The sequence below is a fragment of the Lobosporangium transversale genome, assembly GCF_002105155.1.
Source record: "Lobosporangium transversale strain NRRL 3116 chromosome Unknown BCR41scaffold_56, whole genome shotgun sequence".
Taxonomy (NCBI): Eukaryota; Fungi; Mortierellomycota; class Mortierellomycetes; order Mortierellales; family Mortierellaceae; genus Lobosporangium; species Lobosporangium transversale.
In genome coordinates, this window is record NW_019029034.1 from 43,452 (window position 1) to 69,917 (window position 26,466).

The 26,466-nt window shown below is 43.7% G+C and overlaps 6 protein-coding genes across 6 annotated transcripts; 2 read left to right on the forward strand and 4 right to left on the reverse strand.

Moving 5' to 3' along the window:
• Window positions 1–1,592: 1,592 nt before the first annotated feature.
• On the forward strand, window positions 1,593–3,760 carry BCR41DRAFT_374839 (hypothetical protein; the record flags this gene model as incomplete). The annotated part of the gene is made up of 4 exons (XM_022026901.1): window positions 1,593–1,952; window positions 2,045–2,312; window positions 2,422–2,559; window positions 2,670–3,760. The coding sequence occupies 4 exons, from the start codon at window positions 1,593–1,595 to the stop codon at window positions 3,758–3,760; spliced, it is 1,857 nt and encodes a 618-aa protein (XP_021876587.1).
• A 107-nt stretch (window positions 3,761–3,867) lies between these two features.
• BCR41DRAFT_328170 (chorismate binding enzyme-domain-containing protein) lies at window positions 3,868–8,090 on the reverse strand. Its single transcript, XM_022021689.1, has 6 exons — window positions 7,619–8,090; window positions 7,401–7,482; window positions 4,989–7,253; window positions 4,475–4,907; window positions 4,264–4,360; window positions 3,868–4,133 (listed from the first exon to the last, which is right to left on the reverse strand). The coding sequence occupies exons 1-6, from the start codon at window positions 7,858–7,860 to the stop codon at window positions 4,103–4,105; spliced, it is 3,150 nt and encodes a 1,049-aa protein (XP_021876588.1). The 5' UTR covers window positions 7,861–8,090; the 3' UTR covers window positions 3,868–4,102.
• Window positions 8,091–8,122: 32 nt separating this feature from the next.
• On the reverse strand, window positions 8,123–10,608 carry BCR41DRAFT_401006 (hypothetical protein; the record flags this gene model as incomplete). The annotated part of the gene is made up of 3 exons (XM_022029188.1): window positions 8,123–9,729; window positions 9,841–10,172; window positions 10,337–10,608. The coding sequence occupies 3 exons, from the start codon at window positions 10,606–10,608 to the stop codon at window positions 8,123–8,125; spliced, it is 2,211 nt and encodes a 736-aa protein (XP_021876589.1).
• A 2,700-nt stretch (window positions 10,609–13,308) lies between these two features.
• BCR41DRAFT_313029 (hypothetical protein) lies at window positions 13,309–18,110 on the forward strand (the record flags this gene model as incomplete). The annotated part of the gene is made up of 3 exons (XM_022021111.1): window positions 13,309–13,590; window positions 13,694–13,900; window positions 14,025–18,110. 3 exons carry the CDS (start codon window positions 13,309–13,311, stop codon window positions 18,108–18,110), a joined length of 4,575 nt encoding a protein of 1,524 aa, XP_021876590.1.
• Window positions 18,111–18,272: 162 nt separating this feature from the next.
• On the reverse strand, window positions 18,273–20,545 carry BCR41DRAFT_425848 (hypothetical protein). The gene is made up of 7 exons (XM_022030640.1): window positions 20,235–20,545; window positions 19,986–20,145; window positions 19,500–19,890; window positions 19,119–19,404; window positions 18,962–18,972; window positions 18,656–18,850; window positions 18,273–18,536 (listed from the first exon to the last, which is right to left on the reverse strand). The coding sequence occupies exons 1-7, from the start codon at window positions 20,386–20,388 to the stop codon at window positions 18,312–18,314; spliced, it is 1,422 nt and encodes a 473-aa protein (XP_021876591.1). The 5' UTR covers window positions 20,389–20,545; the 3' UTR covers window positions 18,273–18,311.
• A 592-nt stretch (window positions 20,546–21,137) lies between these two features.
• On the reverse strand, window positions 21,138–26,462 carry BCR41DRAFT_328176 (hypothetical protein). Its single transcript, XM_022021690.1, has 7 exons — window positions 26,195–26,462; window positions 25,921–26,063; window positions 25,379–25,502; window positions 24,915–25,155; window positions 24,359–24,807; window positions 24,003–24,257; window positions 21,138–23,881 (listed from the first exon to the last, which is right to left on the reverse strand). The coding sequence occupies exons 1-7, from the start codon at window positions 26,250–26,252 to the stop codon at window positions 21,300–21,302; spliced, it is 3,852 nt and encodes a 1,283-aa protein (XP_021876592.1). The 5' UTR covers window positions 26,253–26,462; the 3' UTR covers window positions 21,138–21,299.
• Window positions 26,463–26,466: the final 4 nt, after the last annotated feature.

Genomic DNA, 26,466 nt, shown 5'->3' on the forward strand with positions numbered 1-26,466 from the left:
AAAGGTATCGAATGGGTAAATAGAGGAACATATCAGTCTTCATTTCAACTTTTTCTTTTTTTTTCACTTTCGTTTTCTTCTTAAAAAAAAAAAAAAAAAAAAAAAAAAAAAAACTACATTACATAACAAAGGTTCCGCTTTATGAGACAAGCTAAAGTGGACATTAGATAGACTGAAAGACTGAAAGAAAGAAGAGTTAGGATGAACAAGAGAAGGGGAGAAGGGCTCAACACCCAAACATTCACATCACAGGGGAACACGGGTGTTGTTTTTTTCTTTTCATGCAGGTAAACATGGCATGGGCTATTATCGCGTCCTTTCATTGGTTGGACATGCACACGGAGCATGTGTAAACAAATTATGAAAGCCCTAATTGTCTGCGTTACATTCGCGTATAATTGGATATGGCGGCAGAGCACAGGAAAGTTTGATGGTGCAAGGATATTGATCATAGGAGGCCAAAGCGCTATAAAATAAACTTGGATTATCATCTATTATCCACCCGCTGTAAGACACTTTGATACTCTTCCTATAGCTACTTGCAGCTATGGTCCTACATTATTGAATAGCAATAAAAAGGAAAAATTAACCATGATAATCACAATCGTGATCACAATTCACATTCGTGAAGATGATTAAACACGGCAACGTCTTTACTTTGACCGTAAAGAGCACAAATATAAACAGCAGAATGTTTGGAGAACACAAGGAGCAAGGAGGATGGGAGACAAAGGCAAGTGAATGGGAAGGCCTTTTCACAATCTCGCATAATCTAGCTTGTTTAAGGAGAGGCTCGTCAACATCCCCTTGCTTTTTGTTTTGTCACTATCACTGTTTGTTGTTATCATTATTACTGCTTTCGTTGCTGTTTTTGATTGTTGCCATTGCCATTATATTGTTGCTGCTTTAGAGAGATTCAAATTTACCATCTAGACCCTAAAGTTAAAGTATGGAAAGGCAAAGTTAACACAATCAACGTAAGTGTAGGAGGTATGGCCTTCGAGTAGGGCTATGAAAAGCTGATGGAGCCTTGCAGAGGGTGCGGGTATACACAAGTGCCTTTCAAAGCAAACAGCGCGGGCTCGTATGTTTATGTTTAGCGCGCACTATGGAAGGTGGAAGGCATGGAAGTACAACATTTATCCTACTGATGACCGATTGTACTCAAATTGACCGATGTTTTTTTTTTTTTTTTTTTTTTTTTTTTTTTTGATTGCATTCTCCGTGGACATACCCATTTTTATTTTTTGTAACGTGCTATTGTGTGTTATCGGAATACCTAGTTGTAGCGCAATCTTATCACGAGTCGATCGCGTCAAGGATCGCAGCGTCTGAACTAGATCGAACAAAACCGAAATGGACGCTTTTTTTACGCTCTATTCTCTCTTTAGTGTATAATCGGGATAGTTTGGCTTGCTCCATGTATGCGATGGCGTTGAAAATAGTATCTCAATCCAAAGCAACCCGCAAAAACGTATAAATACTAACAGTAAAGACGTCTCTGTTATTCTTCACCTCCTTCATCTCATTCACTTCCCCATTCATTCTCGCTCCAATCACATTTAAGGTCATCCAGAAAAAGGGAATAAAACATGCATTTAACAACCGCTTTTCTGTCAGTTGCTTCGGCACTGGCATTTGTTTGCTCGTCTGTAGTAGCAGCACCTCAAGCCGCAGGCTACCTCCTCTTGAACCCAACGAACGGACCTGCCAAGCTCAAGGCCCTTGCGGACAACGCTGACAAGATCCCTATCAACAGAATTTTCTTGTCGTTTGCTCGTCCAGGCATGGTCTATGTACCTGGTTCTAACACTCTTGAGCACGTCGGGCTGAATTATGCTAACACGCCAGATTTCGGATTTGCCGACCTCAAAGAGAAAGTTACCAAACTTCAGGCCGGTGGCGTTGAAGTTTTCTTGTCAGTTGGAGGATGGAACTACGGATGCTTCCCGGTATGTATCAGCGTAAAAGGATATATATATTCGTTAAGAGTAGGTCGACTAATGATACCTAAACTTTTATGGCATCGCACACATATCTCCAGTACGTCTACACTTACTACTCCGTTGGTGGTTATGGAACCAGCACCCCCAACTATTGGAAAATCATTGAAAATGGAGGATCGCTTGCTTCTTGCACAGAAGCCAACATGTGGTGTTACACCTGCGAACCCAAGAGCGAGAACACTACTTTGGCTGATTTTGATATCTTCCCTGAGCCTTCCGAGTCGGCTACTTGGAAAGCTGCCCAGCAGTATATCGCAGCTGGTGCCGCAGCAGAGGCCCCTGTTTGGCATCCCGAGATGGTTCCAGGTATTTTTTTTTTTTTTTTTTTTTTTTTTTTGATTGCTCTTGTTACAACTGATAGCCACCGAATTGCTTATACTAATAAGCATCTATTTCTTTATAATACAATGGGTAGGCAAGTCTTGGACCGATACCAAGAACAATAAAGTCAATATAGTTCCCGGTAGCAACTACTACCAGACTGTTAATCGTGACCCCTACCAGGACTTGGTCTATCTTGCTAAAGACCTTGGTCTTGTCGGAGTCGATATTGGTATGCAGCTCGAAAAAGTTTAATCAAGGCTATGCATTTGTATTGACGCAAGAAACCGGCCGTATTTTGCTTACCATACTTACCTAATGTCTCGCTTTTTGTTACTATAGATTATGAGGAGATGTGGCATGCCGATTACTTCAAGAGTGGTCCATCCACTGGTCCATGGACCTCTCATCAAACCGTCTACAAATATGGTGCTATCATGAAGGATGTTCTTATCAACATTCAGGCCATCCAGCCATCTTTGAAGCTTGCAACCGCTGCTTCTGCTGCTGGTGGTCTCTCGACCAACTGGTGGGGCGGTAACCTCAAGAACATTTGGTATAACCTGTTCAAGTGGTACCCTGACCTTTACAACGCCATCGCCGATAGTGGTGGAGTGAATGTAATGACTTATGATCTATCCAACAACCAGCAATATCATGAGTGTCCTGACACAGGCGTATGCAGCTTGAGCCAGCAGGTCATCTACTACATGAACGGCTACGCTAACAACGGCCTGAAGGCTATTGTCGGTTATGAGATCGGCATTCCTGCCTATCCAGACCCCACACATGACCCTACCCATCAGTTGCCTCTGACCCAATCCGAGCTGACAGCCATTCTGGCTGCCCAAGGTGCTAGAGGTGGCTTCTTTTGGGAATTGTACAAGAAGGCTGGAAATTCCAACAACGTTGATGCCACTACTGCGGCACAGCAGATATGTAAGGCTGCTCTTGGCGCCAACACACCACGCTGCTCGGGTGTTATCCCTCCATTTGATGGCACAACCCCCACCTCGACCGCCACTGTCACTCAGACGCAAACTAGGACTACGACCACGAGCACGCCTGGCCCCACCAACCCTACCTGTGCTGCTCCTGCCTGGGAAGCCGGCAAGGTTTACACTGGCGGCGCTGTCGTCTCGTACAATGGTAAGCAGTATACTGCTATGTGGTGGACACAGGGCAATGTTCCCTCCGCAGGTGCTCCATGGAAGGACAATGGTGTATGCTCTGGAGGTAGCGTTCCCGGTAGTTCATGCTCCGACATTAACGCCTGGTCGACCTCGGCTGCTTACAACAGTGGTGCCAGGGTTACCTATAACGGATTCGTCTATACTGCACAGTGGTGGACTCAAGGTGATACACCCGGTAGTTCTTCTGTCTGGGTCAAAGGTGCAGCCTGCAGTGCTGCTCTTCGCCGCCGCCGTTACTAATGAAGTAAGGTAGTGGGAGGATAAGTAAAGATGAACACAGGATGTTCTTAAACCCCTCAGCAACAACAACAACAACAAAAAAAAAAGTATTTATTTGACTAGCGGTGATGGCAGGCCACATCATTTATCGTTGTTTATTTCATACACTCTCAATGTATTCATGAGTAAGCAGAGCTTCCTCTCAAATGAAATCAATAAAGAGTGAATTACATATATAAAAAGGTTAAACGAATAACCAGGATATTTAGTTTTTACTCGTCTGAAACAACGTGTTATATTTAGGCCAATCCAAACGAGAGATGCTGACCACATATTAAAGATCTAAAGATCAAGTGTTGGCTATTAATATTTTTGGTGCAAATATGTTAGCACACTGCCGCCGAACACGTAGATTCACGAATAAAAAGGATAGTCAGTGCATTTGAAGACCATCATCCAAAAAAAAAAAAAAAAAAAAAAAACAGCCATGTGATGCAATACACAAAATAGGGCGTTGACCATACCTTGGAACAACAGACCGTGATTTGAGCAATACCTCTTTCCATTCTTCTTGCGCGTCTGATAAAATTGTCAAAGCACCTCCAGCTCCGACTGAGAGATCTAAATGCGTAAAAAAAAAAAAAAAAAAAAAAAAAAGGATTAAAGCATTGAGAGATTGAGAGGATAGTGTCACTACCATTTCTTCTGATACCGCCTAATCTTCAATGAATTTACCTCCTGAAAGGATCATTTTCCCATCATTGTCCACATTGGGCTCAACGGAAAGTACTGCTGTCCGTATAACAACCGCGAAATCTGTAGAAGAGCGGGCCTTTTTGTGTGATTTAGTGTTAGCACCCGCTGAAGAAGCTGCTCTGGCAGGAATCCCGATATAACCGAGACAACCTGAATAGACACCGCGTTTGACATGATGTTCAAGAGAATCGAGAAGCTGAACAGAGCGCAATTTAGGAGCGCCGGTCATAGACCCTGGTGGAAAACAGGCTCTAACAGTTTGCGTGCTGTCGATATGGTCAAAGAGCTCGCCTCTCACTGTTGTCACTAGTTGATGCACAGTCTCATATGACTCAACCTTCATCAAATAAGGAACTCTGACGGAATAAGAGCTGCAAACATGTGCGAGGTCATTGCGGATCAAATCTACGATCTATAGATTAAAGAGGTTAGTATCAACTAAAACAATTTAGACAGTTCTTGCAGTCCTGCAGTGACGAGTGCGAAATGTTACCATTAGGTTTTCTGCGCGCTCCTTCACATTGTTTGACAGGGTATCTATCCGTCTTTGATTCTCGCGTTTCCTCGCTTCTGTGCATCGATCATAGGTGGAACGGTGGCTTGCATAAGTCTTATCACCTTGATACGACAATTCGATGTCTTCAAAATGTTCTCCATCCGTGCTCTGACTGATATTGCAGCCTTCATTTTCTTCGCAGAAGCACCCTTTAGCAACAGCTACTGTCCCCTTGATAGGCTTCATTTCAACAGTCCTAAGTGAACATGAAGCATTTTTATCATCTTGAGTCGTCAACTTGTCATCAGAAATACGTCCGATTTTTAGAAATCGCTCGGGTGAGGAAGAGAGAATGACCAGCCTTCTAACTATCTCGTTCTTTTCTGGAACTGAGCTGTGCCCATTTAGGTATTGGCTTTTTAATGCTACTCCTTCGTCCATCGCTATTGGGAGGCTCAAAAATGCAGAAAAAGGCGCAGGATTGAGTTTCCGTAAGATCTTATACAAGTCATATGCAGGATCACCTTGCTGTTCATCGCTGTTGACCAAATGATCCTCCTGATACTGTTTATGTAACGGTATTTTGGCTCTGAACTGCGTAGTCAAGCAGAGTTCATAGCTCTCACCCTCATGAATATAGTCAAGGCTATCCCGAATAGCCTTCAAGTAGTTCTCCTCCGATACATCCACTTTAAATGGGGACAACAAGCTTACAGATGATCGACGACGTTGACGATAAGGTTTATCGCTTTTGGCCGCACTGGGTAAAAAAGTAGCTCCTGTCGCTGAGCTCCCCGCTTTAGTGTGTATCGTTGCAACATGAGTGATGGAGCGTGTAACCTCTTTAATCCAAGTATCGCAAGCCTGGCGATCCAAGAATCCGATAGGCGCCTCCAGGTTTTTCTGCAACTTTTCGGGCTGGTTATTCACTACTCCCAATACATAAACGCGCTTATCGACATGATCAAATACAACAGCCTGTGTAGCTAGAATAAATGACGCATCAGGCTGTCGTAGGCAATTACATGTACAAAAACATTCGGAACGTCCAGAATGGCCATCACATTGACATTGTTGTTCTAATGGAGTCTGGTACCCATCCAAACTCTCACGCTTCATCTCATATCCAAAGTATCCAACCATGCCTGTAAAGAAGTCAAAGGGCGCCTCTTCAAAGTCCCGTTGCTCACCATTAGGCCCGGTTAAAATGGTTTCAATATCGTCCTTACTAAAGCCGGCCATCAGCTGTGATACCCAATCCCAAAATGTTTCAGCTGCCCCATGCGCCGATCGTCGATTCTGATTTAAGTATACTCGCTTAATACTAGAAGCATTGGACTGCCTCTTGTAGTGACGAATGCAGATCTCCCTATGGAGTGTAGAGTATTGGATCACTGCTTGGGCTGCACTAGGAGTATTTAGATATCCATTTGACGACTGGCTACAGCAACGCCTGGTTTCAATGCCGCCCATGAAAGAGAACCGAGACATTGGATGAGGCTGACGCGCACTATCCAACCACCAGGCTGCGGCCTTGGAGCGAGGTCCCGTCAAGAAGAGGGATGAAAATACAATCTCGGGTGCCGGAAAAATCGTAGGATCCAGCATATGGATGAAGAGGCTATATTGACTGGGCGGATTATCCTTCAAACTACTAGATGTCAACATTGGTTGGGGGATGACAGCAGGTGATTTTGTGGCTATCACTGAGTGCGCTCGGACATGATCAGGTATGCATCCAGCGATGCTATTTCGTTTATGCTCTCGATAAAACTCGTGTGTGAGCATAAAGAAGTTGTTCATCATCTTTTGACCATATTGCGTGCAGATAGATTCTGGATGGAATTGAACACCATAATGTGGAAGATATCTGTGCTTGACACCCATAATAGACTTTTCCCCCCACGTATTACATGAGATAGCACGATCTTTTGAATTATTGCGGAATGTATTGTCCTTCCTGATAGTAGTATCATCAGCGATCAGCGGGGTGCTGTAACACCAAGCAGTGATTATGAGGTCATCAGGTAGATCCTGCTCCTGGATGACAAGCGAGTGATACCGTACTACTTTGAAATCTTGGGGTATTCCATGGAAAATCCCTGCACCGTTGTGCTGAATATGAGCAATCTGTCCATGAACCGGTTCTGGGCTATATGTTATTTTGGCGCCGTGTATCCAACCGATACCCTGGTGACCCAGGCAAATGCCAAAGACGGGGATACGGGACTTTTCTAAGATCTGAGCACAGATCCCAAAATCCTAAAAAGATTTCATAAACAATACTTTAATTTTTTTTTTTTTTTTTTTTTTTTTAATTCGCCCAAACTTTTAATGTAAGAGTATGAGCGAATGGGTGAGTCACATTTGGAATACAACAGATTGGAGGTAACAAAAAAGTTTATTTACATGGGGACGTTCTGGACGCCCAGGGCCAGGTGAGAGGATGATCTGATCAAAGAAAGGCAGGATCTGCTGCTTAAACTCGGGCCTGCAGAAAAATAAAGCATAAGGCAGTTTGGGAGTAAAGTGAGGTGAAAGGATACAAAGGGTTAGTGTTAGATTGTCGAGTGTCTTTGAGTTGACGTTACCAACTATTTAAAATATTAGGCAGGATGTGTAAGTACCATGTAAACTGATCGTTGCGGATTACCACCACCTGCTGAAGGTGCTCCTGATCAAATAACTGCAGCAGGTTGAACGTATATGAGTCGTAGTTATCAACGATTAATGTGCGCAGTATACTTCCTGGTGACAATGATTTTGTTAGCTCTATTGCTGAATCTATGTGAAGACCGGTAGGAAGGGTTGCTAAAATGTCGATGCTACTCAAGATCCCAGGAAGACCACTATTTACTGGGTTTGGCATAGCGATCTATCTTTGCTGCCTCACAGAGCTACAGAGAAAAAAAGTAAAAACGGATCAGTCGATGATTAAGAGATGGAATGAGAGATTGAATGGAGAATGAAGGCAAGAACGAGACGCAGAATGATGGGAGATAAATGAAGAGAAATGAAATGGCGACAAATGGAATGAAATGAAGAAATGAATGAAGCAAAAAGGGTAAGAACAGTTCCGAGGTTTAATGCCTTGGATGCATTTATCAGAAAGAGCTGAGATTCATTTTGGATTAGTACATCTCGAATTGATGGATCCATCGGAAGTCCTCACGATCTGCTCCCTCTAGCCCCAAAATCGCCATCATCAAATCATCCGCAGCTGTTCTTTCAACTTCAACCATCGTTCCAATCTTTTGATCGCTAAAAATTGCCTCCGAAATCCCCTCCAAATCCCCTCCGAAGCTTTCATCGCCCTCTAGGCCCTTCTTCTCCTTCTCCTCCTCCTTCCCCTTCGATGACATAATAGTATCCCATACCAGGTCTCGGACATCTTTCCATAAAATAGAAGGTAGTCGGAAACGTGCAACTGTATAGTCCATTCGGAACTCGCTTGGAATCCTCATATACTCTAGGACTTGATCCGGGTTGATCGTGCTCAGCACCTGCCGGAATGTAAAGGCGAGTTGTCCGTTAGCTGGTAACTGCCTTGGAAGGAGCGTTTTAATCTGTTGAGTGTGTAGATTATCGGGTAATATGTCAATGACATCTTGGATGCGTTTTATCCAAAGTGTATTGTTTGCTTGAACAGCCCCTCCAGGGAAAGAGGTAAACATCATGGGCTGTCCGTGCACTCCACCGATGGCAACCGTGCGCACACCATAACGTTCGTGCATTTGTATGGCGAGGACAGCGCATGTTGATCCACAAAATCCATTTGTAAGAAGGGTAATATTTGAGGGAGCAAACATGGCGTTCTCATGATCGCCTTTGACATCCTCCACTGCTGAGCAGCGCCTATCTGCTATCTTGTCACTGAAGTTGCCTTGCCTTCCAAGCATCGTAGTCCCAGGTATCATCCATGAATCGTTTGTGAATTCTTCTCCTGTGTTTGGATCCACAAATCCATCATATGGTGAGTCGCTTTCACAATCATAAATGAATGTTGCTTGTGCCAGCGCCTGCGCCAAAGGCGAAGCACGCAGACTGTAAATGTAGGGCGAATTGACTGTTTGAGGGAAAAGCGTCTGCAAAACATAACGACCCCAACAAATGATCCCGCCAGAGTTGTTTTGCAAGTCAACAATAAGCTTTCTAGCTCCTGCCTTGCTCAATGCTTCAAATCCTTTGTCAATGTTGGCATAAAAATTCGACTGGACTTTTTCTTTATGAGGTGACTCTGTGCCAAGCCGAAAGATGCCTGTTATATTGTCATCTAAAAGGTAGAAAGATGCATACGCTCCACGATACAATTCTCTAGCTTTCTTATAAGTCCCAAGGGCGTCTTCCTTGACAGAATTGAAATCATCTGGTAACGCAGAATTAAGAACAAGCTTTTTCACTGTCTGGATAGAGCCTTGAGTACAGAATTGCCTGTGGTAGGAGCGAGCATCATTGAATGGCAACATCGTTACATCCAGTGCTGTCCATGATAACTTAAAGGTCGCTAACAATGTAGAGAGGTTCTGTGGCAGCGTGTTCAAGCTGAACTTTGACCTGCAGTCGATTTTATATTCGATCGTTTCATTAGGCGGGATACTTGTCCTCTGAGCAAAGGTGCCCATAGAATAATGATCATAATAACCCCCAATTTTGTCATGTGCAAGAGACGAGAACGATTTGTTGATACGGACCCCTCTGTCCTTACTATATGCTTTGGATTTGGCAAATTCAACGATCACTATATTGTCATGTTAGGTATGTTGGCATGCAAAGATGAAAAACAAAGAATTAACTCTGATGAATCTCCTCGATAAAGGCTGCCAATCAGTGTCCCAGTTATTGATTATACTCTCGTAAGCTGAGCGGCCATCGATGTGTGTGACCTCGCAGTCATTCAGATCACTCGTCAATCGCGGGTCTAATTTATCAAGAATTGAAGCCACTTTTACTTGCTGTCGATGATCTTCGTATACACCATAGGTTGAAATGGGTTGAACGAAGACAAATTGCTGATAACACATGCTTTTGTATACCGTATGCGGGTCCTGCAACCGTGCAATGAGATTCGAAAGCCTGTCATGGAAAGCATAATCATTTAGATATGTTTCATTCGCGAGCTCGGCCAAAGATACCGATAAATCAATGGGCTCCAAGTCCGAATTCTCCATGCGAGGTGGTGATCTTTAATAATGAGTTCGATATAGAGAATACGACCAAGAGATGCATTAGTATGCCTTTGCCAACAAGATACGTGTAATCTCTTTTATATAACTGGATTGCAACGAAATATGAGAGGAAGAATAATATTACAAAAAAAAAAAAAAAAAAAAAAGAATGGGTCATACTTGGCGATGTCGTAAAAGACATAAAAAGACTCCAAGTTGGCTCGAATGCTGTTGATTGCATCCTCTCTAATTTGTGGATCGAAAGCAAACAATTCATAGCAACCTCTTGCGACGATATAGGGGATGGTCCCATCGGCTTCTTTGGATGATTTTGCAGCAATGGCACAGTAATCAACTGTTTCGATGTGGGGCGTGCTTGTTAGAGATATGAGTTTTTCCTGATGGTTTTGATGAGTGACTTTTTTATTTGTAGAAGGATGGGATCCAGCCATGCCATCCAAAATATAAAGCACCGAAACATAAAGCAGGGAAAAAAACGAGACTTTCATAATAGGGAAGGTGGTATGCGAATGTGAAAGGGTTGACGGAAGGATGTTGCTCTTAAAGACAAACGGGTCAACTTCCGTCCGTTCAAATCAATAAGATACATGGATATGTCGTCAGTCGGTGCGTCTACCTCTACTCTGAAATTGGAAGCTAGAATTGATCAGTATTCACACACCACAACCGCAGCAACAGGAACAACAACGACAAGAGTAATAACAAAAAGAGACGTTAAAAAAAGGCCGATTGAATAAAATAGGCCTTGGTCTATTCTCCTTCTTATTATGATCATTATGGATATTAATATTTTTGTTCCATTCCTCTTCTATCTTTGCTCTGACGAGACTTGTGAGCAAGTGAAGCAGATCAATTGAGTCTTTTGCACTACTCTAAAAAATAAAAATATATCATGATTGAAATAAGCACGTGCCGTCAGTAAAAATAAAAAGAAAAAGAGGGCTCGAATATCTACATAATTCTTTCATTTAAGGCCGTCTTTCTGTATCCCACAAAATCACATCTAAAACACACGGACACAAAGACAGACATTCAGGCTTCTTTTTCTTTTCATTCCATCAACATTAGCTCCATCTTTTCCCCCTTTCCTTTCCCTGCAAACTCATCCATCGCATCATTTGCACTTTTTTTTACCCTCACATTCACATTCAACTACTTTTCTTTTTTTTTTTTTTTTTTTTTTTTTCTTCAGTAATCAACAGTCTTTACAACGGAATATGGAGACGTACGTTATCAAAGAAATCTCCCCATTCCTTCGATCAATAGAGCAGATCGACGTTTAGGCCATTGTTTTTAACCATCTCGTCATCTTGCTTTATTATATTTCTATCAATGAATTTTATATCTTGGGCTACAGGCTCGAATTTGACCTACACTCTCAGATCCTTTCGAGCTTAGCCTCGACATTAGCAAAGGACTCAACTACTTCGGAAGATGAAGTACAACGACTCATTAAGACTGGCCCCTCGGCACCACCGCTTGCTAGTCCATCTGGGGCCTTGATAGAGTCAATCTTACCAGAAGGAGGAGTCATGGTATGTATTATATAGTTCAAGCAGCTCTTTAAAATTTAATTTTACCCATCAGTCGGCGATCTGTCCTACATGCTTGTTCCTGATTTAAATCCTTGCTCTATCTGGATGATTTATTAGACGATGCGTCATCAACATGCGCTCATTTCCCAGGCCAAGTTTGCAGCAGAATCTTCTGGCCAGTTTGACAGTGATCTGGTTCCTCGCCTTTGTGGATATCTACACTCACTCTCCTATTTCCAGTTTAGTGATGGATTCGGTCTCAAAGGTTTGTAAAGTAGAAACGGACAGGCAATTATCTGGCAAAATGAACTGGCATTTCCCTGAAAACATTATTGATTCCGATATTGACAACCGTGATATAACACTTGTCCCCTATTTCCCTATTTCTCTGTGCAGGCAAGTCTCCTGCTGACAACCTGACCTACAACCTTACGAAACACCTCTTGACAGTTGCTGGTAAAAGATCCACAATTCGTCAACAGGTCCTCAACTCCATTTGGTCGTACCTCGACAAACTATCTTCGCTTGTAAAATCTGATAATGGTGAGCATTTTACATCAGCTACATTTCCGCGTTGCGTTTCTGGCGATGACTCTGCGATCCAACGTTGCTAATAATATTTTTTACAACAGCTGAAAAAATATGTGAGTTTGTTCTACCGTCGCTCAATGGCCTCCTGGCTGCTCTGAAGACATCGTCTCTTGAGTTCCAGCCACAGGATTTTGCCGACTTGGTATCCCATTCCAACCCTTTCCTCTCTAATGAGACTTCAGATCACATCCGTAATGCCATCCGTACTGTCAGACAAGACGCTAATAACTCGTACGCCCGCAGAGTCCTCACACAGTATGCGGACGAAAGCATTATCCTTAGCTCCAACCGTGTTGTTCTTCAAGTTTTGACTGTTAAGCGCAACATGATTGGATGCCTCATCAATACCCATCTTGTCAAGGCTCAAGCCAAAGAACAAGCCGGGAATGGCCAGACCTACCGGAAGACACGGAAATCGCCTTCTTATCTTGTCTTCGATGATATTTGGGCCACACTTTTGAGCACACCTGCCATTGCTATTCAACAATGTCCTGTAGATATGATCAAGATTATGAGGGCCGAATACATTATGTCTCTACAATTCTTTTCTGATATGCGCTCATTTGCCAACGACCTTTTAGCCCAAGGAAGTCTCTCGTACGAATTCTATTACAGTGAGATCATGGGTATTTCTTTGGTAAATATATATATATATAAAAGAATCCTTCTTTTTTTTTTTTTTTTTTTTTTTTAACATGAAGAGTTTCTGATTCTAATGTTTTTTGATAGCAATTGGCATCGCTGGCAAGTGTCTACATCCACGAACTAGATGATGTGCTCCCATCACATATCTCCATATGTCTTTTTAATCAAGTTCGCGCTGAAGAATCCTGGATTCACGTTGCCGCTTTGGATTGCGCTTCATTACTGGGCATCAAGTAAGTTTCCTTGCTTCGCTAAAACGCCCCGTACGTTATTCAACTTGATGCTCACAATAGGCCGTGTCGCCTTCTTTTTATCTCTCCATTCATTTAAAAAACCAGTTTCAGTGAGGCTCATCAGGAAATGGTAGCTTTATTGCAGCAATTCTTGACAGTGCCATCGCCTATTTTTGAAGGGCTCAATGCGATTGTTATTCAGGCTTGTGCTGTTGAACGTCTGGCACAGACCTTAAAGCACTGTTCTTCAGGAGAAGACGTCGCTATGTCGACCGTTTATGCCCTGTTGAACACACTCTACAGTCACAATACTGCAATTTCGAATGGGGCCTTTGAGCAATCTATTTTGATTCAAGAGAACGTTATTACAGCTATCTCCAAAATTGCCTGTGTCTTCAAGAGCGGAAAGGTAATGCAGGCAGCCCTGGGTAGCTCTCACATCTCAATTGCTGTAACAACTGGCATCATTATGGCTGATTCGTTCATGTAACTTTGCGCACATGTTTATATAGATCACGCCACTGGCTCTCTCTATGCTCGCCCAACAGATTCGTCATCATAGCCCTAAACTGGATTGTGTCATTGTATCTCGCCTTACTGACATGGCCTTGACTGGAACAGCAAGCTCCTTCAACGACATCATTCAAATTCTTTCCAATCTATCAAAACTCTCGATCTCACCAGAGAATAACTCTGAGACTAAGGAATTGTGCGAAACTGTAAGCTGATTTCCCATTAGAGTAATATTATGGTAAGGCTATAGCATGTGTTTATGTCCATCATAATTCTTATTCATTCCCTCTTTTTCTTTTCCGTCGCCTATCTACATACTTTTTATAACAGGTAAATGCCTGTCTGCTGCGTTTGGCCAAGACCATCAACACGCGTCCAGAGTTTTATTCCTCCTACTTGACATGCTTGCTTAAACTTTTTGTTGAGAAGGGTGTTCAGATTCAGCTCACAGTGCAGTCTAGTAAGAAAAATCAAAGCAACATCAATTCGCTCTCTGCTGGACTGGGACCTCTTTTGCCTATCATCAGTCAGCTACTCTCTCATGACGATTTTCAGCCTCACCTTAGGCCCAGTAAGGAGGACACAAAGTTGTTCAGAGATGCATGGTTCCACTGTGTTCTGTTTGAGTTTGTCAAAGTCTATCCATGGCACAAGGAATGGAGCGATGCCATGCTTTTGATTGCACGCAAGACACCTACGTTTGTTTCTGGCGACCTTGGCACAAATGCTTACTTGGAAGGCGATCTTGAGTACAGTTCTGTCCTTCCCAGGGGCATCCTTGAGGATCAAAAATCTTCTATGCGGGCAACTCTTGCCAGCTATCTCCCTGGACAGACAGGAGAAATCAAATCGCTCAGCTCAGCAAAAGTCGTCTTCCTTCTATCCGTGTACCATGTTGAGATTATGCGCGGCCGTCAAGGAAATTGTTCATTCATCCTCCAGTACTTCATGAACTCAGGCGTAAGCGAAGGAGGCCTTTTCACGTGCTTGGAAGCGATCGCAGACCAAGTCATTAATGTATTCATATCTGAGTCTCAGATCAAGGTCCTCTCTCATTCCTTGGATGACAATATTCGCCATCAGGTCCGAAACTTGGTCATTAATTGTGCTCACCGTCTCAAGCGTGTCAGCTCCCTAAGTAATAAGTGGATTCATCGTATGGTCGCCTCTTTCCCTCAACTCATGTGTGACAAGGCACTTTTGACTCTTGTGCTGGAGTTAAGTGAGTTGCTCTGGTTAAGCTGTGAAAACGAGTTGACAGACGAATACTGTCCTATTTACAGCTTTACGTCGAGCAAGGTCGGGGTGACCATCGACCTACCAGACTCATATCCTTATCGTCGCGAACTGCTAACCAAGTTCGTAGAATTGACTCGCAAATGGATTAACGCTGCAATGGCTAATTCCCCTCAGGAAGTTGATGCTCTGTTACAAGACTATCTTGCAGAGTCGGAAAAGATTCATACTGGGGTCAGCTGTGTTCACATGGGTCGGACACTTGCGGCGCGAGCTGGAAAGGATCTCATCCAAAACCAAAATAGCTTTGGTATACTTGCAAACATCTCTGGAGCTATCATTGACAATTCGTCTGTCTTCTTCCAGGAGTTTTCAGCGCGCCGTAGATACCAAGGGGAGATTGGTGGTATGGAAACCTTCTCTGCTGTCTTTACTCTCGAGTCTGGATCGGTATTGAAGAGCCAATTACCTGCACTACGTGCTAATCTCGAAAAAATGGTACAACAAGTTAAGAATGATCAGTTTATTTCGAATAAGGACCTAGCGAATGCCTTACATCGTGCTGTCAGCGCACTGGTCACTCTTGATAAGGTTGAAGAAGGTCTCGTCAAAATGGTTGCGTGGATCCCTATTTACCTGTTTACACCAGATAGCATGAAGATCGGGACCTCGGTCTGGAACTGGCTTATCACAGAGAAACCGGCTGTGGAGAGACGTTTGATGTCGGAAGTGGCCTCTGGGTGGGTCTGGGCCACACGTCACCAAAAAGGCCTATTCTCATCTTTGCTTGACTCTGAAGATCCTTTCCGTGTCCGCATGGAATACGCTCCCTCTGACAAGAAAGCTCGTCAGAAATGCTACAAGATCGCCTCATATCTCTTTGCGCCCCATGTGATCTGGATTGAATTTTTATCCAGTCGCTTCCAGGCGACTCGTTATGGCAATCGCGACATGGTTGATATCTTTACACGTCTGATCCAGTTGACGTTTGACACCAAATATAAGATGAGTACCCATCCCCTAGCCAGAGAGGGCCGCTTCCAACTTATTCTCCTAGGCCTTCAACTGATGCAATCGAACCGCATGGAAGCCTTGATTGAGTACAAGATTCGGTCTGCGCTGTACCATGCTGCCTTCTCCTGGTTCGAGCTATCCCCTCGCTGGTCCTTTGGAGGTAACAGGATGCTAAACAAGACAGAGACAAGAGTTATGAAGGAGTTTGGCGTTGCTTTAGAGCAAGACAAAATTTTCTTGGACTCTATTCTCACCAGCATTCAATCGAGCGACAAAGGTGTCGGACCAAACTATCTTATTACAAACAGGCTCACACGCGATGCTATCGTCCGCAAGCATACTCAATGCCGCAGACTACTTTCTTTGTTGAATGAGAATGAGCTGAACCGCTTGAGTGTCTGGAGCACTCCTTTGGTATTGAATAGCGCCAGTCCTGAGGTCAATGCAATAGAAAAGACGTTTTCAGAAGAAGGGTGGAGAAGCTTGGTTCGTTTCGCCTGGGAAGTTTCGCCCACGTTGGCTCTCCAGCTAACGTCGCGTTTCAAGAACAGCGTCATTACTAATGAGCTCAGCTATCTCCTGGCAAACGACCCATTCGCAGCTGTTCATGATTCGGACGCGATTCAGTTCTTACTTGGTGAAAGTAGTGTCCGTTACTCTTCCGCACAATTCAGATACTTACTCTTCTGGCACCCTGTCCCTTCCATTACCGCCATCACTTATTTCCAGCCAGCGTATCACAGCAATCCAATGGTTCTTCAGTATGCTATGCGCTCATTGGAGCATTCTCCCGTAGAAGTTGTCTTCTTTTATGTACCTCAAATTGTACAAGCGCTTCGTCATGACGACCTTGGGTATGTTGAAAGGTATATTATGCGCGCAGCTCGTGTTTCTCAACTTTTCGCACATCAGATCATTTGGAATATGAAGGCCAATATGTATAAGGATAACAACAGCGAAGTCCCGGATCCCCTAAAGCCTGTTCTGGATCGCATTATTGATAACATTGTTCACGGTTTATCAGGCGAAGCCAAGAACTTTTATGAGCGCGAGTTCACGTTCTTCAACCAAGTCACCTCCATTTCCGGGACATTGATGCCTCTTGTGAAGAAAAGCAAACCCGAGAAGAAGAAAAAGATTGATGAAGAGATGGCCAAAATTGTAGTAGATGTGGGCGTGTACTTACCCAGCAATCCCGAGGGTGTGGTTGTGGATATTGATAAACGGTCTGGCCGACCTCTCCAGAGTCATGCCAAAACCCCCTTCATGGCGACTTTCAAGGTCCGTAAGACCCGTGAAGAGTCCAATCTAGGCAAGACAATCATCAAACGTGGTTCAGGCGATGATGAAGATGAAGAGGCCGCTCCAAAAACGTATGATGTTTGGCAATCCGCCATTTTCAAAGTTGGAGACGATTGTCGACAGGATGTGTTGGCCATCCAACTTATTGCTGTGTTTAAGAACATTTTTACAAGTGTTGGCCTGGACTTGTATCTATTCCCTTACCGCATCGTCGCGACTGCCCCTGGATGTGGTATGATTGATGTAATCCCCAACTCGATCTCACGCGATCAATTAGGTCGCGAGAAAGTTAATAACCTTCAGGATTACTTTGTGACCAAGTACGGCGGTGTGGATTCGATCGAGTATCAAAAGGCGCGCAACAACTTTATTCAATCAGTTGCATCATACAGTGTGATTTCATACTTGCTCCAGTTCAAAGATCGACATAACGGCAACATCATGATTGATGATGATGGACATATTATCCACATTGATTTCGGATTCATCCTGGACATTTCGCCTGGAGGAAACATCAATTTCGAGTCTTCGCCTTTCAAGCTGACAGCCGAGATGATCCAAATCATGGGCTCAGGCGTAGAGGAGCAAGGCTACAGATGGTTCTGTGAACTTTGTATCAAGGCCTATTTAGCGTCACGTCCATATGCTGAGCAGATCTGTCAAATGATTTCATTAATGCTCGAGTCGGGTCTGCCTTGTTTCCGCGGGGAGACTATTAAAAGGTTGCGATATCGTTTCCAGTTGGATCGTTCAGAACGTGCTGCAGCTGAATTTATGAAGGAACGAGTGGATGAATCATATTTGAACCGTCGTACTGTTCTCTATGACTCGTTCCAGAAGGTCACTAACGGCATTCCTCACTAAAAATATAAAGGCGTCATTAGAAAAACAAAATAAATGAATAAACTATTAGAATATACGAGTTTGATATGGCTGTTTGCTTTGGTACACACTCTAAGCTTTCTTTCGGGCTAGTGATGAATCCTATCATCTCCTATTTCACTAATTCTCAGTATGAATTATATCCTTTTTTATTTTATTATCAATACCTCCTCTACTAGTTCACTATAACTGTAGTGGATCCTTTTCTTCTGCAGTTTCTCTAGCCTTCCTGATCTCTAATGTTTTTTGAAGACTTGGCTGGTACGTGGGTGGTACAGTTCCTTTATCTTTTACCAATGGCAAGAATGACACTTGAGGGCGCGACTCAACCATGCGCTTAAGCATGATGTTCCAGAGCCAAGTCGGCAGGTTTCTAGTGATGAAGCGACTGATCTTGGCAGTCAGGTCCTGTATTTTTTTTTTTTTTTTTTTTTTTTTGGAATGGAAAAAAAAAAAAAAAAAAAATTCGTCAAGTTTTCTTCTTCACTTGTACTCCTCTAGCCAAATTTCCATATCAACAACATTACCGTTGCCGTCACTTTGGATAGCGCTCGCCCATTCTCATAGGCCTTCATGACAACTGGGTAGCGCTCTGCTTTATATTCTTCAAAGGCTTTTGTAATTTTGCTGACTGCTGTTGAATCTAATACGCTGATCCAGTTTGCTAATGCTACCGCATCCTGGATTGCATTAGTAGCGCCAGCACCACTAGCAGGGTGGATCTATTAGAATAAAAAATAAAAACAAGCTTTTTAATAGGGAATATTTCGTCAGATACTCTTTGAGAGATCTTCAGTAACTTTCGTTGCTATTTTTTCTATACAATACGGTACCTTGTGACAAGCTGTTCAGTCAGAACAAACAAATAGCACAGGCAGATCAAACCAAACAGCAGAGAAGAGATAGAAGTGAGGAAGGCGGGCATAGCGATATTCTAATGAGGCTCAACAACGATCAAGCAATTAAACAACAATAGGTGTGTGAAATTACCATCCCCAATCAGAACTGTCCTTCCCGAATACCATGTATCAAAGACCTTCTCCTCCAACTTGACCTTAGAGACCAGTTGCGTGTTGTCAATGAGATCTCCAATGGTCAATTTGTTGTCCTTGCCTCCAGGCAATGGAAAGTCTCGGACCTCTTCACACATCGCAATTGCGGCTTCAGGGCCCCATTCTGAATTTTGAAAGCTCCCATCATCCTTGGAACTCTCATTGTCCAGGTATCGAGTTGCGCTCCAACAGAAGATATTACCTTGCACTGTCATATATCCCCACTTCCACCCAAAGAAAATAATATATAGAAAGGATGATGGTGAGTGTTTGTATTAAGTCTCTTCCCCGCCTTTTTTTCTATTTTGAAAATACTTACAGAGAATGGTTTGTTGTTCCCAACAACCCTTACGAAATGAGTGCGGGAGTCAGTAAGCTCTGGATATGCTGTAGGATCTAATGGTTTGGTTTGTCCGACAAGATGAATACAACTAAATGGCAAAGCTCCATCATCTGAAGCTGGTAGTTGGTCTTCGCTCTTTAACGACTCATAGAGATTTTGCCGAATAGTACTATGAGCACCATCAGCTCCAACAAGAATATCACCCTCTGCAGATGTATTGTCCGAGAATTGGATCTGGACACCATCTTCTAGACGTTGCTTGATGTACAGGACTCGCTTTCCTAAAAAGATTTTGTTTGATGGTACCTGTCGAAACAATAAGTCATGAAGGACGGGACGAGGGATCATATAGCCAGGAGACCCTCCCCTAAATAATAATATTAGTAAAAAAAAGAGATTATTAAAAGAATTAGGAGTTGTAGAGCAATAGTTTTCCTTCGACCAGTCCTATTGGATCCTTACATTTCGGTACATTTCTCGAAATCCATCGAATGCTCCAGCTTACGTTCCTCATTATAATAGTCAATTGATTTGGATCGCTTTCCAAGGCGGACAAACTCATCGTAAATACCAATCTGTTTGAACAATGGCCCTACATTTGCACCAAACCCCATCCCAGACCCTATTAATGAATACAAAAAAAAAAGAATCATTAATATATACTGCAGTGCTATTTTCATTTGAAAAAATAGATGGTGGGAGCTTCTTTACCCAAGGGCTTGAGTTCTGTCATGCGATCATAGACCTTATATGGGACACCAGCCTTCTCAAGAAGAATGGCTAATGTGAGTCCAGCAATACCAGCGCCGACAATCAGTACCTTGGGTTTACTGGCTGATTTGGTTGGAGGAAATTCTGTTGACATTAATTCCTCTTATCTGCAGTATTGATACAGGGTTGGAGAATTAGAAGTGAACAAGACGAAAGAAGGAATGTGAATCAAGATGATATGAGATGAGATGATATGAAATGGTATAAGATGAGATGAGGTGAAATGAGGTGAAATGAGGTGTAATGAGGTGGGATGAGGTGAGGCGAGGTGAGGTGAGGTGTCAACACCTTTTATTGCCCTAAAAGCTCCTTTTCTGTGTAACGCGTCTCTTCTTTTGTGTAACACACGCATTCCCCAATGAAGAGTAAGATTCTACTTTTGTGCCCTGACATGTGAACTAACATTCCTTAGCAAGATGTGTCTGGCTGCAATAATCTTGTACATAGTCACTAAAAGACGTATTTTATGACGCTCCGCCTCCAAAGCTATTCATCTTCCTTTGTGTGTATTGTACTATGCAAAACAGAGTGTGTGCATATTGTATTCTAAATACAGAGTCTAAGTCACTCAGATCCAAGGAATCTTTTAAGGCAATCATCCGTCCGATACCTTAATCTCAAGCCTTTCTCTCTTGAATCCATTTTATAATATAAGAGTCATACTGGTATGACATGGCCTACTGGCTTGCCACGGGAGCCAAATATTTGTACGTGGGGTCAGACTTCACCAAATTAAACATGATCTAACTAATGTCCCTAAAGACCTGAAGACGCATGAGGCAATATCTAAAAATACAAGCCTTCAATTAATATCTATCATGCACTTTAGATAGATGTATATGTATTAGGCTTGCTTGTTACAATATTTATTTCCTATTTCATCAGTTCAACCTCCATATTTCCTCACGGATTGCTGTAGATGTAATCATTTTGTCGTTTCATATTTGATTCGTATCATGTTCATATCATATCATTATCTATCGAGCGGTCATAACCTACTATCCTCTATTGTCCCCCAAGCAAAAAGTTGGCTGCCCGTTCCACAGTGTCATATCTTAACAAAGCGTCCTCGGCCTGTTGACGGGTAAAGCCCATATTGATCAGCTCATCAACACCTACCAACGGTACTGCAGGTGGTGCTGGCAACGATGTTGCACTAGAGTCAAGTGTATTAGGTGCCGCTGTAGATGGAGGCAGGTCAGGTGTCGCTGATACTGGTCGAGGTGGAAGAGCTACCGTCGCAGGAGCTGCGGATGAAGCAGGGAATGAGCTGGAAGACGCAAATTCAGCCTCGAAATCATCAAATCCATGACTGAACGTATCTTCAGGTTTGCCAGCTCCGGCAGTAGCAGGCTGCGAGGAAGCACCGGCTGACGATGAAGAAACTCCAAATCCGCCGAAGGCTTCATCCAAATCTACAGGCCCAAAAGCGCCCGATGAAGTCGTCTTTGATGCTGCTTGTCCTTGTGCATTAGTATTATTTGCATCTCTAAACGCCGACGACGATCCGAATGGATCTTCGAATGATGCATTAAAATCAAAGCTATCATCAAATCCAGAAATCTTTCCAACTGCTCCGCTGCTTTTTTTGGGCGTTGTAAACTCCACGCCCTTGAAGGCTGAATCAAAATCGTCACCTTCCCCGCCATCAAAGGATGACTCAAATTCACTGAAATCAGCCGCTGTCAGCTTCTTAGGCCCAGTCGAGATAGGAGCAACAGCTGGTACGGTTGTAGCGACTGATGATTCGGCTCCACTCTGTTGAGCCTGTGTTTCTGAAGCCGTAATCGAGGCATTCTCCACAGCAAGAAAGGGAGCAACAGGGAACGGTTCAGGTGACGTGACTGAGCTCTTTGCCTGGACAAAAGTGTCATTGTCGCCACTATCAGAGTCATCATCGCTTGAATCATCGTCATCGTGGGCTATCTCGACAATCGGGGGGAACTCCTCATCCTCTTTGCTCTTCTCCAGTGTCTGGCTGAAGGGCGAGCTCGCAAAATCATCGTCAAAGCCAAATGCACTTACGCGCTTGGCCTTGGATGAATCTGAGCTGTTAATCACGTCAATATCAGGAAATGCTTCACTAAAGGCTTCGGCAGATTTGACACTATCCGCGCTGAAACCTTTGGACGACGCTCCAGTAGAAAACCCTTGGAAAGCAGAGTCAAAGTCCATTTTCGTGACAGGAGGCGTGTCTATAGCGGGGAATGCCATTGCCCCGAAAGGATCCTGCGATACTGGTGGTGACACTGGAAGGGTCTGAGCAGCTGCGAATGCAAGCAACGAGTTTTGAGGGGGCACGGAGGTCTCTGGATCAGGCGACATGGATACTTCGGGCTGTCCAGCCGTCTTCGCCTGAGCAGCATGAGTCATAGGTGACCACAGGTCATCTTGAGCCTTCATTCCGCCGCCAGCAGAGGTTGGAAAGAAACTACCAGCCTCGCCTACATTAGTCACTGAAGGCGCCTCTCCACTCATGCCGGTACCTTGACGAGAAATAGGTTCAAATGGCGATGTCCCAGTCCCTTGTTTTGAAATACTCTCAAAAGGTGAGGTACCACTGCTCTGCCTAGGGATTGCTTCAAATGGAGAAGTGCCTGTAGATTGACGACTAACGCTGGCAGGTGGAAGAGGTGCATTGGTACCTGTCCTAGGCGAGTGCACACTGTGGAAACTACCAGTGGGGCTACGAAGAGCCTCGGGGATACCAAATGCCTCTTCCTCCTCTGGTGAAGCTCGCGATGCAAAAGCACTGCCACGACTGGCTGGTGGTGGTGGAGGTTCCTTGCGAGAACCACGGGGAGCGGGTGGTGGGGGCGGAACTGGAGACGAGGAAGGAGTAGGCGATGAAGAAGGCATAAACGAAGTAGTCGACAGAGCATGAATCTGTTTTGCGGCCTGGGCTGCTTTTTCAGACTCCTCAGCAATCTCATTGATCAGTTTTTGTTTGTCTGCATCACTCGTAGCAAGTTGTCGGCGTGCAATCTCGAGCAACCCTTTTTGACGGCCAGTATCCTTCCTCTTAGCCTCCAGTTCTTCACGTAGTTTGATTGTCTCTTCATTGTTTTGGCGCAATCGCGCCCTAATTTGATTGCTCTCTTCCTGGTCCTTCGCCAACGATAAGAAGTATTCATCTTTATTAGAACGAGCAACGGCCAGCTCGCGCTCTGAGACTGAAAGTTCTTCACGTAGCTTTTTCAATTGAGGCTGGATTGTCGCCAATGCACTCTCAATCTCCTTAATTGATTTTGTCTCACTTTCGTGGAGTGTCTTGATCTGGTTTAGTCGAATGCTAATGTCTTGCTTCTGTGCAGATAGAGCCGAAAGGTTTTTTTCAAGAGCAGAACGCTTCGCTTGTAGGTCACCAGTGACCTTGCTAAGGCTGTTAATTTGATTCTGCATTGATGCAAGCTCTCCTGTCTCAGAAGTAATTTTGCTAGTCAAGTCTTCTGCACCAATGAGGTCCTTATCTGGCTGTGACACTCCTGTATGGCTGATAGACGTGCCTAGAGCAGGACCATCTCCTAAAAGATCAAACGACTGGCGCCGGAAATGCTGCGATGACTGTCCAACTGGAAGGGTCATGTCTGTAATAATATGATATTATTAAGAATGTATACGATTGATGTCTTGTTAGTGAACCAATGTATCAATAAGCAAATGTATCAAGTTAGTTGGCAATGACAATCATTCATTCGAAAAGCATACTTCTAAGCGGGTCTTGCGAAGCAAACGGCAAAGAGGGGGCAACTCTGTGACGGAGTGAAGGTGGGACAAGTGAAAGTGGGAGCGTCTTAGGAATAGGTGCGCCTGTAGTATTTTTTCTATTGATAAGGAGCATAGCAACCGCGAATTCATCCTTGGAAAGCCTTCCTGATCCTGTGATATCAGAAAGATCCCAAATCTGTGCCAGCACGGACTCGGGTAACCGAGAGTTCAAAAAGAACTTGCTAGCCTCTTCACCTATATCACGGTCCCAAACAAACGTTTAATGATTACTAATTCGAATAATGTTGATGACGGATCAAATATGGCAGGTATGAGACCACTTCAGATAGGCCTACCTCCGACGAAGCCAGTGCCATTGGGATCAAGTCGATCAAAGAATCCGTCAAACTTAGCCTTCTCCTCTGGCGTAACTTCCCAAGGAATGTCTACCGCGCTTGATGAAGAACCTCCAAACAAGGCGCTATTGCCTCCAGTGTTTTGCTTTGAAAGGGGACTGGATGTCATTCCGACCGAGCCTGTCAACTGCCTAGTAATTGTTGGGTTATGGATATTCATATTGTTCCCTGTGGATTGGCGCGTGAGGGTTTGCGCGCTCATGACGGGTGATGACAATACTCCAGCGCCCGTCCCCGGTGGAGTACTTGTGCACACTCTGAGAATGGATGCTGGTAGGGTTGAAGGCAAGTTCTTAATTGAGCCATCCATGGTATGCTGGATATAATACATGGCAATAGTGAAATCAGTGATATCTAGAGATCCACGCTGCTTTGTATCCGCAAGAGCCCTGATAATGACAATATGGATGACATTAGTTGTCAAAGCGAACTGTAAGAGAAGTAGCACTGTGCACACCTATAATTGCGAGATATGCATATATGTACTCGGGCTTACCAGATCTGACTAAGCTTCTCCACAGGCAGTTTGGACTTTAAGAACACCTCACGGGCCTTTTCGCCATCCAAAAGCCCATTGACAGGTCCACACGCAACAAACATGCCTCCATACTTCATTCTGTCTTCGTTTGTAAGCGAAGGTTCAGATCCAGTCGTTTGGGTTGCAATAGGCGCTGCGGCGGAGGACGAATCGCCTGTCTTGGCTGGAGTAAGACCCTCGAAATGGGGAAGCGGGGCATCTGTTGTGAAAATAGGACGGTATGATCCAAAAAAAAAAAAAAAAAAAAAAAAAAAAAAAAAAGCTTCTGTTAATTTACAGTTTTGCTCAATATAATGCCTTTGAATAAAAATACATCAACTGTCGGCTCTCATAACGGATTGCAAGGGAAGGCGTGAGAGCTGGATATCATAATTTGTTATGCTTTTCTGATTTCGTTTGGAACTGGATTGTGGGTTAATTACCAATATTAATGAGGGCGGCCGAGGGTGTTTTTCCATTCTGAGCGTGTGCTATCAGCTTCACAGCAATGCTGAATCCTTGTTGTCCAAGAACACCCTTGTTGTCTGCATCAGCTATCACCCAAATCTAGACCGTTGAAGAGAAAAAACAACGTCATAAATTATACAGTTAGATTCTGCTATGTATAACCATGCTGGCTATTATTTGTATAACATGAAAGTATTCTTCAAACTGTACTATAATAATAAAATTATAGAAAAGAGCATATAATTCCGCAAGTAATCATGCGAAGGGTTAACAACTACCACTATCAGAACCCAAACATTACTCAATGGCGGCTCTTTTGTTGTTGCTGTTCTCTTTGTTCCTTCGAGACGAGGGGTATTGCTGAATTGTTGTGTCATGTTTGTGCTACGCCGATGTATCCCTTGGTATGCCCAGCATCTTTGCATCCACTCCCCCAACAACTTTGAAACGTCTTCATTCGTTTCATCGTGCCCAATGTTCAATGCTCCTCAGTAGAAAGTGCTTAAAGTTTATTTACCTGTCCAAGAACCTGAGGTGGTAAACCGCTCTTGGCAAAAAAAGGAACTGCATCAGCGCCTGTAATAAAACCACTTTGGTCTTTATCAGCTGCTATCCAAAGTTGCCCATACAATTGCTTTTCCCGCGGCGAGAGTGTGATTTCTATTTGCGAGTATCGTAGATCATGGCAATTCAGGAAAAGTCAGCCAATGACAAAATGTTGAATGTCCACATTTTATGCTTGTAAAAAAAAACAAGAATAATTCTCTCTTTCTCTGCTTCACTCATTTTACCTCGACGGCGGATAGTGCCTGTGCCGTCTCGAGTAATAGGGCTTCCGAAAGACGACATGTTATGAGGGTGCTATAAAAACAAAAGGAGTGTGATGTGAGGATATTTCAAGATGAGAAAAATAAAAGAATTAAAAGATGGAATGGAAGGGGTGAAATAATGAGATGAGATGGAGGTAATAGAGAATATGAATGAATGTGTATGGCGTATAAAAGAGAAAGAACGAGAGAGGGAGGGAGAACGAGAGAGGGAGGGAGAACGAGAGTGAAGGGAG